The 16,869-nt window shown below is 43.7% G+C and overlaps 1 protein-coding gene across 1 annotated transcript in view; it reads right to left on the bottom strand.

Annotated features, from left to right (window-relative positions):
• Positions 1–1,245: 1,245 nt before the first annotated feature.
• LOC106585668 (transient receptor potential cation channel subfamily V member 4) overlaps positions 1,246–16,869 on the bottom strand; it is a 38,533-nt gene continuing 22,909 nt past the window's right edge. Inside the window, exons 6-16 of the mRNA XM_014172122.3 lie at positions 14,413–14,711; positions 14,032–14,211; positions 13,616–13,774; positions 13,355–13,447; positions 13,067–13,140; positions 12,268–12,433; positions 12,092–12,158; positions 11,676–11,986; positions 11,280–11,407; positions 10,624–10,754; positions 1,246–10,490 (exon numbers count right to left, since the gene is read on the bottom strand). Coding sequence (XP_014027597.1) covers positions 10,390–10,490; positions 10,624–10,754; positions 11,280–11,407; positions 11,676–11,986; positions 12,092–12,158; positions 12,268–12,433; positions 13,067–13,140; positions 13,355–13,447; positions 13,616–13,774; positions 14,032–14,211; positions 14,413–14,711 — 1,709 coding nt within the window. The 3' untranslated portion in view covers positions 1,246–10,389. The remainder of the gene's footprint in view (positions 10,491–10,623; positions 10,755–11,279; positions 11,408–11,675; positions 11,987–12,091; positions 12,159–12,267; positions 12,434–13,066; positions 13,141–13,354; positions 13,448–13,615; positions 13,775–14,031; positions 14,212–14,412; positions 14,712–16,869) is intronic.

Below are 16,869 nucleotides of genomic sequence, written 5' to 3'. Positions count from 1 at the left end.
AAAGTAAAGTACGGATACCCCAAAAAATACTTAGGTAGTACTTTCAAGTATTCTTACTGAAGTAATTTACACTACTGCCTGGGGCCCTAATGAATCCGGCACACAATTGTCCCAGCGTCGTTCGGGTTAGAGTTTGGCCGGTGTAGACCGTCATTGTAAATAAGAATTTGTTCTTAACTGGCTTGGCTAGTTAAATTAAGGTTAAAAAAAATACAGCCTTGGTCCTTGTTCCTAACTCTCCCAGTAGATAGATTCATTTAGAAATGTCTGACATGGGCGACGTATTTCACAGGTGCATATGAAAAGCTTTTCAGGGAATTACTTCAAAGGAAAGACTAATTACGTTTGGAAAAATAATTTGTCTAAGGGACAATGAGTGATCCTGAAGTAAACATGTCAGCATGGCTCTAAACGGATCTTCTTTCTGGACTCTACCATCTCTCTATCTACCTTTAAAGACAGATGCTCCGGTACTTTGGCAACTAGCAAGTACTTTTTAAACCTCCCACTTTGAGCTGGATGTGTCAATGTGTAGTTCCTATATGCATAATCTATGAGCAGAATAACTGTCTTACCTCAATTAGCCACTAAAATCCCTAGTTTGAAAGCGACTGTAGTCTGGAAGCCGTCCCGCACAATTTTCCATACATTTACCTCGCCATGAGCCAGCCCCCTAGCAATTTCAGTTCCAGCCAATGAGCTTTAGCCCTTTGCCATTTGAGTGACAGCTAGAAAGATGCACAGCGAGAGAGAGAGAGTAATGACGTGGTGTACATATCTGCACATTTGTGACGTAGTACGCAATTTTCGGGGACTACTTTTGGCTCATGGGCGCTATTTTCAGAACCGCTGGCTACCTCGTATACAAAAGTACCAGAGAATATCTTGGTGTGCGCACATTACTGTATTTATATGTGGAATATTGTTTTTCAACAGGAAAAGTTCCAAAATAGCTGGGGTGTGTCTTTAAATGGCTGTGAGGGATGTGCTAAATATCAAGTTAGCCATGGTTCATTTCATTATTGAATGAATTACAGTTCTCCTTTCTTCCTCATTCTGATCCCATGATGATGAGCATCTGTGGATATGTTGTGTTAGAGCTGAGTTGATGCCTTTAAAGTACAGCCTGATGTTGAGATCTTTCATTTGCCGTGACCGTCAACACCATTATCTCAGAAACCCTAGACCCACTTCACGCTCGTCGTACGAACTGGAAGCATACTCGGACCAACGTGCAGCGTGATCTGGGTTCCACATATTTTATTAAAGTGAAATGCACAAAACAATAAAGAATAAACGAAACGTGACTAAGTGGTGCACATGCACAAAACACAAAATACAAAATATTATCCCACAAACACAGGTGGGAAAAACAGCTACTTAAATATGATCCCCAACGATTACCAGCTGCCTCTAATTGGGAATCATACAAATCACCAACATAGAAATAATAACCAAGAACCCCACATAGAAATAATAAACTAGAATACCCCCCAGTCACACCCTGACCTACTTCACCATAGAGAAACAATGGCTCTCTATGGTCAGGGTGTGACACCCACTCCAATTTGCATACCGCCCAAACAGATCCACAGATGATGCAATCTCTATTGCACTCCACACTGCCCTTCCCCACCTGGACAAAAGGAACACTTACGTGAGAATGCTATTCATTAACTACAGCTCAGCGTTCAACACCATAGTACCCTCAAAGCTCATCACTAAGCTAAGGATCCTGGGACTAAACACCTCCCTCTGCAACTGGATCCTGGACTTCCTGACGGGCCGCCCCCAGGTGGTGAGGGTAGGTAGCAACACATCTGCCACGCTGATCCTCAACACTGGAGCTCCCCAGGGGTGCGTGCTCAGTCACCTCCTGTACTCCCTGTTCAACCACGACTGCATGGCCATGCACAACTCCAACACCATCATTAAATTTGCAGACGACACAACAGTGGTAGGCCTGATCACCGACAACGACGAGACAGCCTATATGGAGGAGGTCAGAGACCTGGCCGGATGGTGCCAGAATAACAACCTATCCCTCAACTTAACCAAGACTAAGGAGATGATTGTGGACTACAGGAAAAGGAGGACCGAGCACACCCCCATTCTCATCGACGGGGCTGTAGTGGAGCAGGTTGAGAGCTCAAGTTCCTTGGTGTCCACATCAACAACAAACTAGAATGGTCCCAACACACCAAGACAGTCGTGAAGAGGGCATGACAAAGCCTATTCCCCCTCAGGAAACTAAAAAGATTTGGCATGGGTCCTCAGATCCTCAAAAGGTTCTACATCTGCAACATCGAGAGCATCCTGACTGGTTGCATCAGTGTCTGGTACGGCAATTGCTCGGCCTCTGACCGCAAGGCACTACAGAGGGTAGTGTGTACGGCCCAGTACATCACTGGGGCTAAGCTGCCTGCCATCCAGGACCTCTACACCAGGCGGTGTCAGAGGAAGGACCTAAAAATTGTCAAAGACCCCAGCCACCGCAGTCATAGACTGTTCTCTCTTCTACCGCATGGCAAGTGGTACCGGAGTGCCAAGTCTAGGACAAAAAGGCTTCTCAACAGTTTTTACCCCCAAGCCATTAGACTCCTGAACAGTTAATCAAATGTCTACCCGGACTATTTGCATTGTGTGCCCCCCCCCCAACCCCTCTTTTTACACTGCTGCTACTCTGTTTATCATATATGCATAGTCACTTTAACTATACATTCATGTACATACTACCTCAATCAGCCTGACTAAACGGTGTCTGTATGTAGCCTCGCTACTTTTATAGCCTTGCTACTGTATGTAGCCTGTCTTTTTACTGTTGTTTTATTTCTTTACTTACCTATTGTTCACCTAATACCTTTTTTGCACTATTGGTTAGAGCCTGTAAGTAAGCATTTCACTGTAAGGTCTACACCTGTTGTATTCGGCGCACGTGACAAATAAACTTTGATTTGATTTGAGTGTCTTTAATAATGATACAAAAAAATGGCGCAATTTTTGACTGATATTCATTATTGAAAAGTAATGAATGATCCAATGGGCTGGGCAGGACACTTGATCTGAGTTGGATGCTGTCAATATCATTATGTACGCAAACCAAAACACAAGAAAAGCAGCAGTGAGTGAGAAAGGCAAGCATGAGTGGAGTGCTGAGCAAAACTGAAGCCCATATAATATAATCAAAGATGGTTTAGTATGAAGATATGTAGAAAGTATTTCTGCAATAGAAATTCCCGATCACAATTGTCGGTGATGTCATGGCGACATCGGCTAGCTAAACTCATGCACAGAAACACGTCATCGGTTGTAACGGTCATCTACATTTACATTTACATTTAAGTCATTTAGCAGACGCTCTTATCCAGAGCGACTTACAAATTGGTGCATTCACCTTATAATATCCAGTGGAACAACCACTTTACAATAGTGCATCTAAATCTTTTAAGGGGGGGGTTAGAAGGATTACTTTATCCTATCTGAGCATGTACAGGCCGTCAAATCAAAGGCATTCATTCGATATAAAGCTGTTTTTGACAAAAATGGAAATGTGTCAGTTTGTCCCTTTCACGAGGTTGGAGTAATAACATGTTCAACTACTTAAGACATTGGCTCAAATCTAAGTTGTGCCTTTAGATTGAGAAAAATAGGAACACTCATTGACTTTTCAAACCCCCGTCTGGTCTGCCAAGTCTGCTTCTCAAGTGTTCCCGGAAGACTTGCTATGTTGGGCCTCTGGTTTTAGAAACTCTGTGGTATCATCATCTTCAGACTCATCAGGCTCTAATTCTAATGGCCTAATTGGCTAGGTGTCAATATCTGGACAAGGTGTGCTGCCAGCTACAGCTCAGTTGTATAAGAATGGCCCTATAATGACGGTAAACAATGTGTTATAGACAGTCAACCAATTACAGGCCCCAACACAGGGACTGACCCCACTTATCTGCCACTTGTGGTGTTGCGTCAGAGACACAGTTACTCATACGATGACGCAAGGCTAGTACAGCATATGAGAGAAAATCACTAGCTTAACGACTTCCTGTGTAAGTGTGCGGTTCCAGAGAGGGTTGTTGACGGTGACACTAGCAAGCCCCGGCCCTGTCCTAGATAATGAGGTTGCAGGGAGGGAGGAGGGCAGGCCAAGTTGTCAGCAGAGCTAGCTAGGTGCTCACACTGCTTAGATAAACCTGGAGGATTAGTGCCCCAGTTAAAGTTGGGGCACAGAGGATTAGCCTCTCCTGTGAGGTAGCAAGAGATTCCCAGTGTCCTTCAGCAAGACTGGGGAGGGAGGGAGGGAGGGAGGGAAAGGAGGGAAAGGAGATGGGAAAGGAGATGCGAAAGGAGATGGGAAAGTGATAGATGAGGCTCTGGGTCCATATTCACAAAGTGCAGCTATAGGTCAGATTTCCCTTTTAGATCATAATAAATAAGATTGTATGGACAGGGGGGGACCTGATCCTAGATCAGCACCCCTTATTGTTAATACAGGCCCTGCAGCACTTCTGCCTACTACCTGTCTGAGACATATGACTGTTTAACCAGACAACAGGAGAAGACATAGGAGCAAGGTGGATGAATAAAGATCAGCACAGAAGAAAAAAAATATATGAAATGTATGCATTCACTACTGTAAGTCGCTCTGGATAAGAGCATCTGCTAAATGACTAAAATGTCAAATGTAAATAAAGGAGAAAAGGTGCATTGGAAGGTAGTAGGCTTTGACTTTTGTTGGAGAATGTGTGTTTAAATTGGAGAAGTAATTAGTCAGGGTCGTATTCATTTGGCCACACCGTAGCAAAAACATTTTGCAGCGGAAAAAGAGCATTTCTTATGGAACAAGTTCAGGTGGTCCCTTACTGTTTCAGTTTGTTTTCTTCCGTTTAGTGCCTAATGAATACAACCTTTGTGCTGTAGGGAAGAAAGGCCACTGAGCATATTTAGGAATTTAGACCTCTGCTTCCATCTGCTGACCAACATAAGGATTGCTGTTGATTGCAGATTCGGAACAGCAAGAAATCAAATAGCTCATGCAATTTGATAGTATGTCATATGATTAATTCATAAAAAGGCACAAAGGACCAGGAGTTAACTTTGTTGCAAAATGTATAAAGAATTGTATAAAAAACATTGAAACACATAGGAAGATATTCATCCAATAATGTCCCAAAAAGGCCTCAACAAAACACGATGGAAAAACTGTGTTCATTTACAATCTTAAATTGACATCTTAAATATTTCTCACTGCAATAGTAATGCCTCCATCTTCAAAACCTTTCCCTGAGTGATATTGGATCAGTAGCAAATGTTCCAGTCTTAAATTAAGGCATATTTTCATGGAACACCAAACCTGTAAAAAAACACATCTACATACACTCACCAATGTATTTATTGAGTCAGAAGTATAGTATTTGGTCCCATATTCCTAGCACACAATGACTAAATGAATTCTGTGACTCTACAATAGAAATGAATGATAAATAATGTATTGTGTCATTTTGGAGTAATTTTTATTGTAAATAACAATAGAATATGTTTAGAAATGCATAAATATCATAACCCAAAACATGCTAACCTCTCCTGTTATTGGTTATTGTAAGAGGTCAGCATGTTTAGGGGGCGTGATCTTTCTGCATTTATAACTTTCTTACTCATCATTACTGAAGATTCATTCATGATTATCCGTAGACATGGTAGCATCCTAATTAATGTAGAAGTGTTCAGAGACGTACACTACCGGTGAAAAGATTTAGAACACCTACTCATTCAAGGGTTTGTCTTTATTTTTTACTATTTTCTACATTGTAGAATAATAGTGAAGACATCAAAACTATGAAATAACACATATGGAATCATGTAGTAACCAAAAAAGTGTTAAACAAATCAAAATATATTTTAAATTTGAGATTCTTCAAATAGCCACTCTTTGCCTTGATGACAGCTTTGCACACTCCCAATCACAGGGTGTAGTCAATGCATGCTAGGGACCAAATACTAGACTTTTGAAGTGAATTTGTCCAATACTTATGACACCTTCAAATGGGGGGACTAGATACATACAGCGCTTCATTTCTAAACTGTAAAACAGATATGTATGAAAATACCCGCAAATGAAAAGGTGACATTCTGTACTATCGCCTTATTCTAAAATGGATAAAACATTTTAAAATCCTTCCGAGTGGTGCAGCGGTCTAAGGCACTGGATCGCAGTGCTTGAGGCGTCACTACAGACATCCTGGTTTGATTCCGGGCTGTATCACAATGGGCCGTGATTGGGAGTACCATAGGGCGGCGCACATTTGGCCCAGCGCCATCCGGGTTTGGCCGGTGTTGGCCATCATTGTAAATAAGAATTTGTTCTCAACTGACTTGCCTAGTTAAATAAAGGTTAAATGAAAAAAATACATATAATAATCTACACCCAATATTTTTCAAAATTGTTGCAAAACAAAATATATATATACTGGTCAAAAAAATAAAGGGAACACTTAAACAACACAATGTAACTCCAAGTCAATCACACTTCTGTGAAATCAAACTGTCCACTTAGGAAGCAACACTGATTGACAATAAATTTCACATGCTGTTGTGCAAATGGAATAGACAACAGGTGGAAATTATAGGCAATAAGCAAGACACCCCCAATAAAGGAGTGGTTCTGCAGGTGGAGACCACAGACCACTTCTCAGTTCCTATGCTTCCTGGCTGATGTTTTGGTCACTTTTGAATGCTGGCGGTGCTTTCACTCTAGTGGTAGCATGAGACGGAGTCTACAACCTACACAAGTGGCTCAGGTAGTGCAGCTCATCTAGGATGGCACATCAATGCGAGCTGTGGCAAGAAGGTTTGCTGTGTCTGTCAGCGTAGTGTCCAGAGCATGGAGGTGGTACCAGGAGACAGGCCAGTACATCAGGAGCCATGGAGGAGGCCGTAGGAGGGCAACAACCCAGCAGCAGGACCGCTACCTCTGCCTTTGTGCAAGGAGGAGCAGGAGGAGCACTGCCAGAGCCCTGCAAAATGACCTCCAGCAGGCCAGAAATGTGCATGTGTCTGCTCAAACGGTCAGAAACAGACTCCATGAGGGTGGTATGAGGGCCTGACATCCACAGGTGGGGGTTGTGCTTACAGCCCAACACCGTGCAGGACGTTTGGCATTTGCCAGAGAACACCAAGATTGGCAAATTCGCCACTGGCGCCCTGTGCTCTTCACAGATGAAAGCAGGTTCACACTGAGCACGTGACAGATGTGACAGAGTCTGGAGACGTCGTGGAGAACGTTCTGCTGCCTGCAACATCCTCCAGCATGACCGGTTTGGCGGTGGGTCAGTCATGGTGTGGGGTGGCATTTCTTTGGGGGGCCGCAGTGCTCGCCAGAGGTAGCCTGACTGCCATTAGGTACCGAGATGAGATCCTCAGACCCCTTGTGAGACCATATGCTGGTGCGGTTGGCCCTGGGTTCCTCCTAATGCAAGACAATGCTAGACCTCATGTGGCTGGAGTGGACTGGCCCGCCCGTTCCCCAGACCTGAATCCAATTGAGCACATCTGGGACATCATGTCTCGCTCCATCCACCAACGCCACGTTGCACCACAGACTGTCCAGGAGTTGGCGGATGCTTTAGTCCAGGTCTGGGAGGAGATCCCTCAGGAGACCATCCGCCACCTCATCAGGAGCATGCCCAGGCGTTGTAGGGAGGTCATACAGGCACGTGGAGGCCACACACACTACGGAGCCTCATTTTGACTTGTTTTAAGGACATTACATCAAAGTTGGATCAGCCTTTAGTGTGGTTTTCCACTTTAATTTTGAGTGTGACTCCAAATCCAGACCTCCATGGGTTGATAAATTGGATTTCCATTGATTATTTTTGTGTGATTTTGTTGTCAGCTCATTCAACTATGTAAAGAAAAAAGTATTTAATAAGATTATTTCTTTCATTCAGATCTAGGATGTGTTGTTTAAGTGTTCCCTTAATTTTTTTGAGCAGTGTATATCACATTTACATAAGTATTCAGACCCTTTACTCAGTACTTTTTTGAAGCACCTTTGGCAGGAATTACAGCCTCGAGTCTGCTTGGGTATGATGCTACAAGCTTGGCACACCTGTATTTGGGTAGTTTCTCACATTCTTCTCTGCAGACATGACACTTGGCATTCAGACCAAAGCGTTCAATCAGACCAGAGAATCATGTTTCTCATGGTCTTAGAGTCTTTAGGTGCCTTTTGCCAAACTCCAAGCTGGCTGTCATGTGCCTTTTACTGAGGAGTGGCTTCCATCTGGCCACTCTTCCATAAAGGCCTGATTTGTGGAGTGCTGCAGAGATGCCTTTCCAAATCCTGTCCCATCAATTGAATTTACAACAGGTGGACTCCAATCAAGTTGTAGAAACATCTCAAGGATGATCAATGGGAACAGGATGCACCGGAGCTCAATTTCAAGTCTCATAGCAAAGGGTCTGAATACTTATGTAAATAAGGTATTTCTGTTTTTTATTTTTAATAAATTAGCAACATTTTCAAAAAACGTTTCGCTTTTTCATTATGGGGTATTGTGTGTAGATTTTTTTAAACTTAACAAAATGTGGAAAAAGTCAAGGGGTCTGAATACTTTCCGAAGGCACTGTATAACAATAACTCTAGTTTTGTGTCATTTAGTACAGGGTTTCCCAAAGTCGGTCTTGGGGCTCCCCCTGGGTGCATGATTTGGTTGTTGGAAAAATGACTTGTGTCATGCACAAAGTCGATGTCCTAACCGACTTGCCAAAACTATAGTTTGTTAACAAGAAATTTGTGGAGTGGTTGAAAAACGAGTTTTAATGACTCCAACCTAAGTGTATGTAAACTTCCGACTTCAAATGTACATACATACTGTATGTTGGAGTCATTAAAACTCGTTTTTCAACCACTCCACAAATTTCTTGTTAACAAACTATAATTTTGGCAAGTCGGTTAGGACATTTTTCCAACAATTGTTTACAGACAGTTTATTTCACTTATAATTCACTGCATCACAATTCCAGTGACAGAAGTTTACATACAGTAAGTTGACTGTGCCTTTAAACAGCTTGGAAAATTCCAGGAAATGATGTTATGGCTTTAGAAGCTTCTGATAGGCTAATTGACATCATTTGAGTCAATTGGAGGTGTACCTGTGGATGTATTTCAAGGCCTACCTTCAAACCCAGTGCCTCTTTGCTTGACATCATGGGAAAATCAAAACAAAACTGCCAAGACCTCAGAAAAAAAGTGTAGACCTCCACAAGTCTGGTTCATCCTTGGGAGCAATTTCCAAATGCCTGAAGGTACCACATTCATCTGTACAAACAATAGTACGCAAGTATAAACACCATGGGACCACACAGCCGTCAGACCGCTCAGGAAGGAGACGCACTTCACAAAATAGATGGCATCATGAGGGAGGAAAATGATGTGGATATATTATAGCAACATCTCAAGACATCAGTCAGGAAGTTAAAGCTTGGTCGCAGATGGGTCTTCCAAATGGACAATGACCCTAAGCATACTTCCAAAGTTGTGGCAAAATGGCTTAAGGACAACAAAGTCAAGGTATTGGCCATCACAAAGCCCTGACCTCAATCCTATAGAAGATTTGTGGGTAGAACTGATAAAGCGTGTGTATGAGCATGGAGGCCTACAAACCTGACTCAGTTACACCATCTCTGTCAGGAGTAATGGGCCAAAATTCACCCAACTTATTGGGGGAAGCTTGTGGAAGGCTACCCAAAACGTTTGACCCCAAGTTAAACAATTTAAAGGCAATGCTACCAAATACTAACTGAGTGTATGTAAACTTCTGACCCACTGGGAATGTGATGAAAGAAATAAAAGCTGAAATAAAATCATCCTCTCTTCTATTGTTCTGACATTTCACATTCTTAAAATAAAGTGGTGATCCTAACTGACCTAAGACAGGAAATTTTTACGAGGATTAAATGTCAGGAATTGTGAAAAACTGAGTTTAAATGTATTTGGCTAAGGTGTATGTAAACTTCCGACTTCAACTGTACATACAAGTGCCTAGCTCAAGGCACATGAACAGATTTTTCACCTAGTCAACTTGGGGATTTGAACCAGCGAACAGGTAAAGATGCGCCTTCCCCCTGGGTTAAAACCATCAAGTAGAATCCTCACGTAGAGGAGACTGGTCATCAGAGCAATGAATGGTTGGCTTGAACATACGTTAGATTCATAACTTTCTAAAAATCTGTTAGATTTTCTTATAGTACTTAAATACATATTTTTGGCAACAGAGTTTTGTGCAAAGTTGCAAACTTTGTGGCCCAACAGTTTTTTATTCATTTTAGTATGATGACCTCCGATCTGCAGGGTGTTCTTAAGGACCCGGGGCCCCCCATTGGCCCTACACAGGTTCAATGTCTGGAGGTCAGTGGCTCCATTTCCAATACTAGGTCCCGTGGTTGCTGCCTTTTATTCTGCTCTATAACCCGCGGCACCATCGTGGACCAACGATCTACAGGAGGTTGGGGAACAAAGGTCAAAGGTTGGCTAATGTGATTTACCTTGCCCTTATACACTGTACTGTATATTTGTCTTTGTAGACTATGTGTGAGCATTTATTAGAAACCGAAGTATAAGAGTCTCACCTCTCCTCAGGCCACGGACAGTTTGATGAACTGTACTGGAGCTTTGGAGGGTCTCTGTTATGTTCTTGCCTGGGTCTTCGTTGATTATGGCCAGGTTCTGATTCCAGTGGCACCAGTTGACCTCATCCACCCTGGGTGACCACAGAAGATGTTTGCATTAGATGTTTGTCATGCGCCCTCCGAAACATGACCCGCCAAACCGCGTAGGTCGAGTCATGTGCCCTCCGAAACATGTCCTTAACACCCGCCCTCTTAACCCGGAAGCCAGCCGCACCAATGTGTCAGAGGAAACACTGTTCAACTGACTACCGAAGTCAGCCTGCAGGCGCCCGGCCCGTCACAAGGAGTCGCTAGAGCGCGATGAGCCAAGTAAAGCCCCCTGGCCAAACCCTCCTCTAACGAGGACAACGCTGGGCCAACTGTGCGCCGCCCTTTGGGACTCCCGGTCAAGACCGGTTATGACACAACCTGGGATCAAACCCGGGTCTGTAGTGACACTTCAAGCACTGCACCCCTCAGGAGGCCCCCAGAATTATTTTTTTTCTCACAAAAAATAATATCACAAAAAAGAAGACACTGGGCTGTCTGTCTGACCAATCAGACACATTTCTCTAGTGCAGAGAGGGATGAGAGTCCAGAGAAATGACTGTGTGTACCTGAAGCACCAGCGGCAGTCAGGGGTGCCGTCCCAGTTCTTCCCCACTGTCACCATCTCCCCAGACCGAAAGGACTTCCGCAGACACACAGGGAAGGAGCGCTCGATGTCCAGGACGGTCGTAGCCCACTGTCGTTAAAACAGAATGTCAACTGACATGTAGTAGTGTCTTTCATAATATAATGTGTCTCTGCCTAGACGATGCACTGTGCATAATGCCGTCAACAGAGGATAACAAGGTTGTGTTCATTAGGCACCAAAAAGAAAGCTGATTTTCTGCACTTTCTGTCCAATAAGAAATTATTGTTTTTTGTTTTCTGTTGCAAAACATTTTCTACAATGTGCCCTAATGAATTCTAGGGAACCTAGCTGTCCATCAGCTGTCCTCCTCACTCACCTGCAGCTTCCAGATCTTCTTGCTCTCCTTGGACACCTGGCTCACCGTCTCTCCCATCAGAGCGATCAACATGTTGAGCAGTAGAACAAAGGTGAGGATGATGTAGGTGACCAGCAGGATGAGGAAGACAGCCGGGTACTGAGTCCTGCTGACCATGTCCAGATCGCCCATCCCGATGGTCAGTTTGAACAGGTCCAGCAGGAATTTGCTGAAGGTGTTTGTGTCCCGGCACTGGGGGTATGTGGGGCAACCGCCTTTCTCTGGACACACCTCTTCCGGCCCGGGGCACACCGTCAGGAGGGACACTAGAGCTGGGGAAGAGATGGGAGACATGAGGAGATGAGGGAAGTTCTCTTCTGTTTGAACTGGTCATCAGACTGCTGAGAAGAAGAAGTGCTGAGTAGAGGACACTGTACCTGACGCATATCCAATCATGAAGAGCAGGTAGACCAGCAGAAACCGGAACAAATCTTTGAAGAGAATCTGAGAGCCAAAGAAGAAGGATAAATTGTGATCTGCCATCTAGTGTCCAAAGAAGTCCATATTCATTTCAAATTCAATGTGATGGATGAACGAGTGAAGGAGTTGATACCTTCTGTATCATGATGCTGTAGGTGCCGGTGAGCTTCAGGCCTCTGGTGAAGTAGAGAGTGTTCATCCAGCCCAGGACCAACGCAAACACCATCACAGCCACATAGGCCTCGATACCCGACAGGTAGAGGGCCGCAGTCACTATCACCAGCAAAGAGTAGATGAAGCTAAAAAAATATAGAAGAGTTGGGCCGTGTTCATTTGCCCCAAATGGAAGAAAACAGACCGAAATGTACAAGATACACGTTGTACAATAATGAATACGACCCTGATGTTAATATTCCAGGAAACAGCAATAATGGGGCGGCAGGTAGCCTAGTGGTTAGAGCGTTGTACCAGTAACCAAAAGGTTGCTAGATCGAATCCCTGAGCTGACAAGATAAAAAATCTGTCGTTCTGCTCCTGAACAAGGCAGTTAACCCACTGTTCTTAGGCCGTCATTGTAAATAAGAATTTGTTCTTAACTGACTTGCCTAGTTAAATAAAGGTTAAAAATAATCATTCTCCTACCTACAAGGGAATGCCATTTGGCATTTAACGGGCACACCATGTAGGCCCTTGCAGACGCAGCGCTAATGATGAAAACAAACATGCTTTGGAGCGGCGCTCGAACATCCTCCGCTCTTTGATGGGATCGTAGGTTTAATTAAAGAAGATGTAGACTATAAAACGTACCAGGGAAATGGAGGCTTTAATGTGGAATTAATTAGATGACTCAATTAAAAGAGGATGAGAAATAAGCCTTGTGTACATGTCAGAGGGAGCTACAGAGGGGGTGGGTGGGGGGGCTGGAGTCTTACTAGAGCAGTTGAAAGGATCCATTGACAAATAGGGAGTTCACCGGAGGGCATTTCTTCAGTAAGAGGTCCTTAATCTACAAAGCGGGGAGAGAGAGAGAGGAAATTATTGATTCAATGAATGTCAGAAAAGAACAAGATACATATACAGGGGAGATCTAAGATGTATAGCAAAAGTGTATGTTTGTGTACACATTTCAAGGCATCTTTGAAAAAAGTTATTTATTGTAGAGTCACCATTCAAAGCCGTCTGACTCTGATTGGATGCTTCAACCGGAAGGAAAAACTCACGTTGGTGAGGAAGAAGAAGACTCCAGAGCACAGGGTGACAATCTCCCCTACCATACGCAGGTAGTCTGTGTTGGTGGTATAGGGGTACGGAGGCTGGGTGGGGACAAACAGAGTTAAAGCTTTGCTGGTGGTGACACCCATACTGTTTTCACAGTATACGTATAGTAATATAATAATAATTCCACTTGGCCAACACTTTCATACATTGTAAAATGCATACATTTTTAGTATTTGTATGCCTGTTGTTGGGCACATACGTACCATTCCCTCGGATGGGTGGTAGTAGGCCACCAGGGTGAAGATGATCATGGTCAACAGGTAGGACACAACACTGATGTAGAAGGTGACGGCAGCAAACTTCTGCCACTTGGCTCTCAGCAGCTCGTTGATGGGCTCCACAGCCAGCATCTCATGGCGATTCTGTGGACAGTGCAGGAAGACATGCAGTAATGGTAAGAAGAGAGTATGGTGTGAAAGAGACATCATCTTCCATCTTTCCTACGAATATAATGGCTCTCCCTTTCTCTCAGTAAAACATCCATTACAGATAGAAACACAGGTAGACCCTGTCTATCATGCCCCACCTCATATGCTTAGCCACAAAACATACACTGAAGACTTGAGTTAGCTCCCAGAGCTTTAAAGCTCAGGCTTTAGCTCAGCCGGGTGTCACGCACCTCAATGCGGCTGTTGTAGACCAGGATCTCTAGCACGGACACCTCCTCTCCACAGGTGTCCAGGGAGGAGAGGTCGTACAGGGAGGAGTACACGGGGCCGTACGCCCAGTCCTTAAACTTCCGCGAGAGGTGACGCGCCTCCTCGTTCTTGATCTCCCTGCGAATTATGTGCTGGAAAACCTGGGAGAAAATAATAATAAAAAAGTTTACCTTTTTTGTCTGTTTTATAATGGATGTGATTATATTTTTCTGTAAATAATACAATACCTAACCCCTTGAAGCGCTACGCAAAAGCATTCCCATTGGCATTGTTACTCAAAATATCCCTTTAAGATTATAGTTCCACATACATGTGATATATGTGTTCGTTCTCAATCTCACCCCAATTTTTCCCAGTTTGGCCGCCATCATGAGGGGCGACATGCCGTCGTTGTTGAGCACGTCCTCAAGACTGCCTTCTGGGTAGAGCTTGGCACACTTGGTCAGCAGCAGGTCATACATCTTAGTGAGGAAGCGGGTGTTGTCCCGAGTGTTGTCGGCGATGTGCACCAGGGCGTGCAGCACAGTGTTGCCGCGTGAGTCCTGCCGTCGAAGGTCGGCTTTCTTGTGTGCGTTCTCGGTCAGGTAGTGTACGATGTTTGGCTGGTTGGTGCACGCTGCCAGCGACAGAGGCAGCTCACCTGGCCAAAGAGATACCGTCAGAGATATACAGCAACAAGCACATACATCAAAAAGATCCCCTTTTACAATGGAACCAATAGAAAAGTCCCAAATGTGCAAACCCCGCTGACCTGGCACTCAGGCAGTCTCGCTCAACTCCAGGAATTGATGCAAGTTCATGTGTAACAGCAAACCACTTTAAGCATGTCTTTGCAATGCTCCCTATACGTGGATAAAAGATTGGACTTAAATTCTTGCAACGAAAAGAGCCCAATTAGTACCACTTGTCTGAGGGAGTGGCCCATGTATTGAAACCAATGTGCCAAAAGCAGCTGCTGAAAACAAGCTGTTGCCATGGGTGACAGATTACCCTGTCACCTCACATGGGAAACGCTCCTCTTCATGGATTTGCACGGGTGCTCGTTGAGTGTTAGCATAGCGCTAAATCACATTAGCTGTAGCCTCTCTGCCAGGTTTCCTGTTCACCTCAGCACAAAGCTCCGTAGCGAATGACTCGCACTGTGCCACAGACACACCAGGATTTGGGAATGATTTGGGAATGACAGTCGCACATAGTGCAACTGGATATCATCCCTCGGGTGATGAGCATGGAATTTAATGCATTAATACATTAACAGTAGAGAGTATTTTGGGTATATATTTGCCTACTAAAATCTTCTCTCTTTCTACCTGTATCTCTTTCTCTGCCTCTCCCTCCATCTCCTTTATTGCACTTTCACATCCCTGAGCCAAGCCGAGCTGTAGGGTACTGCACAGGCCTGGTACGTATCCACCATAGTTGCTGACACAGTGCTGGAAAGAACAATGTCAAGCAAGGTAACATATCCGAGCCAGCACAGTAGTGCAGTTCGGTTTGAAAGGATAGTGTGAAAAGGGTATTTGTTTGTTGAACTTGAGGCTGGAAGGTCTAGTTGAGGGGAATGGCATGTAGGCTAGTCTACTCTGGATATAGTGGAATGTTGGGTTCAGGGTTGAGAGTTCAGGGATACTGTCCAATCAGCAGAGGGCAGTATGGAGTGAGTTTCATTTGGAGGCTTTCTGTTAATGTACTCACGGCCAGCAACCTCGGTGAAGTCAGCAAAGCAGGGGCGACCCACCCATCTGAAGTGGAGTGAGTATGTTTGCTTTTCTTCAACAGCAAGACACAGACACCTTTCACCAAACTGGTCAGAAATACTTGTTGAACTTGTGACATGTTTTCTTTTCATTTTTTGGAGATGACTACTAATAATTATAGTTTTGATGACTTCAGACTAGTTTTGGGTGGTTACAGTAGTTTACCATTGGCTCATCGAACTATCCTGACTGCGTTTGCCCAGCCCAAAACAGCAACGTAAAACAGCAACGTAAAAAGGGAAGGGTGGGCTCAAATGTCAGTTCATTTTACCATGGCAACTGAAAGCATTGTACAAGAGAAACTAAGCAATACCTTAGCTGTGATCCAGTACATATTTATTCCAAGTTATCCTACTGTGCAGCGATCCAGTCTTTATAGCCCAAACCTTTGGGCATGTACAATAAAGACTCACTGAGATAGCTAGAAAACCCCTTTTCAAGTGCATTAGTTAAAGACACACTGACATGACCTCACGATGTGGGGAACCAAGGGCCCCCTGTCATGTAAAACAACACACATGTCTTTGAAAACCATGAGGAATAGAATATGACTTTACTAGTATCGAAATACTGCCAACGTTCAATAATAGACTAGGAGGGCATGAATGTTACTATACATAGCACCAAATAGATACCTGAGAAGTCTCATGATGTGATTAAACCAAACTCCTGCACTGTACTGTCACTTTAAGCATATATAAAAGAGATCTTAAAATGCATATTTTTAGCTTTGCTATTCCTTAGGGTGCTTTTTAGTCATTTAGTTTTTATTGTTATTCTTATGTTTGCTGTGTAGTAAATATTAAAAAAAAAATATATATATTTTTTGATTTGAAGGACATTGTCTGAAACATTACATTCGATGTCTGAAATATGCTGTATAAATAAAGCATGATTTGATTTGATTTGATTAAGCTCCTGCTGACTGAGGACTTTGGTTCTTGGTATGGTAATAAATATTACCTCCTGAATCTGAATCTTACATAGTGCGATGAGGACCACAAAGAGCTTCAGTAGACAGTAGAATGGATCAGATCTGAT

This window comes from Salmo salar, chromosome 24 (assembly GCF_965601325.2).
Source record: "Salmo salar chromosome 24, fSalSal1, whole genome shotgun sequence".
Classification (NCBI taxonomy): Eukaryota; Metazoa; Chordata; class Actinopteri; order Salmoniformes; family Salmonidae; genus Salmo; species Salmo salar.
The sequence above is the reverse complement of the archived record's forward strand: the minus strand, read 5'-3'. Positions and strand labels throughout refer to the sequence as shown.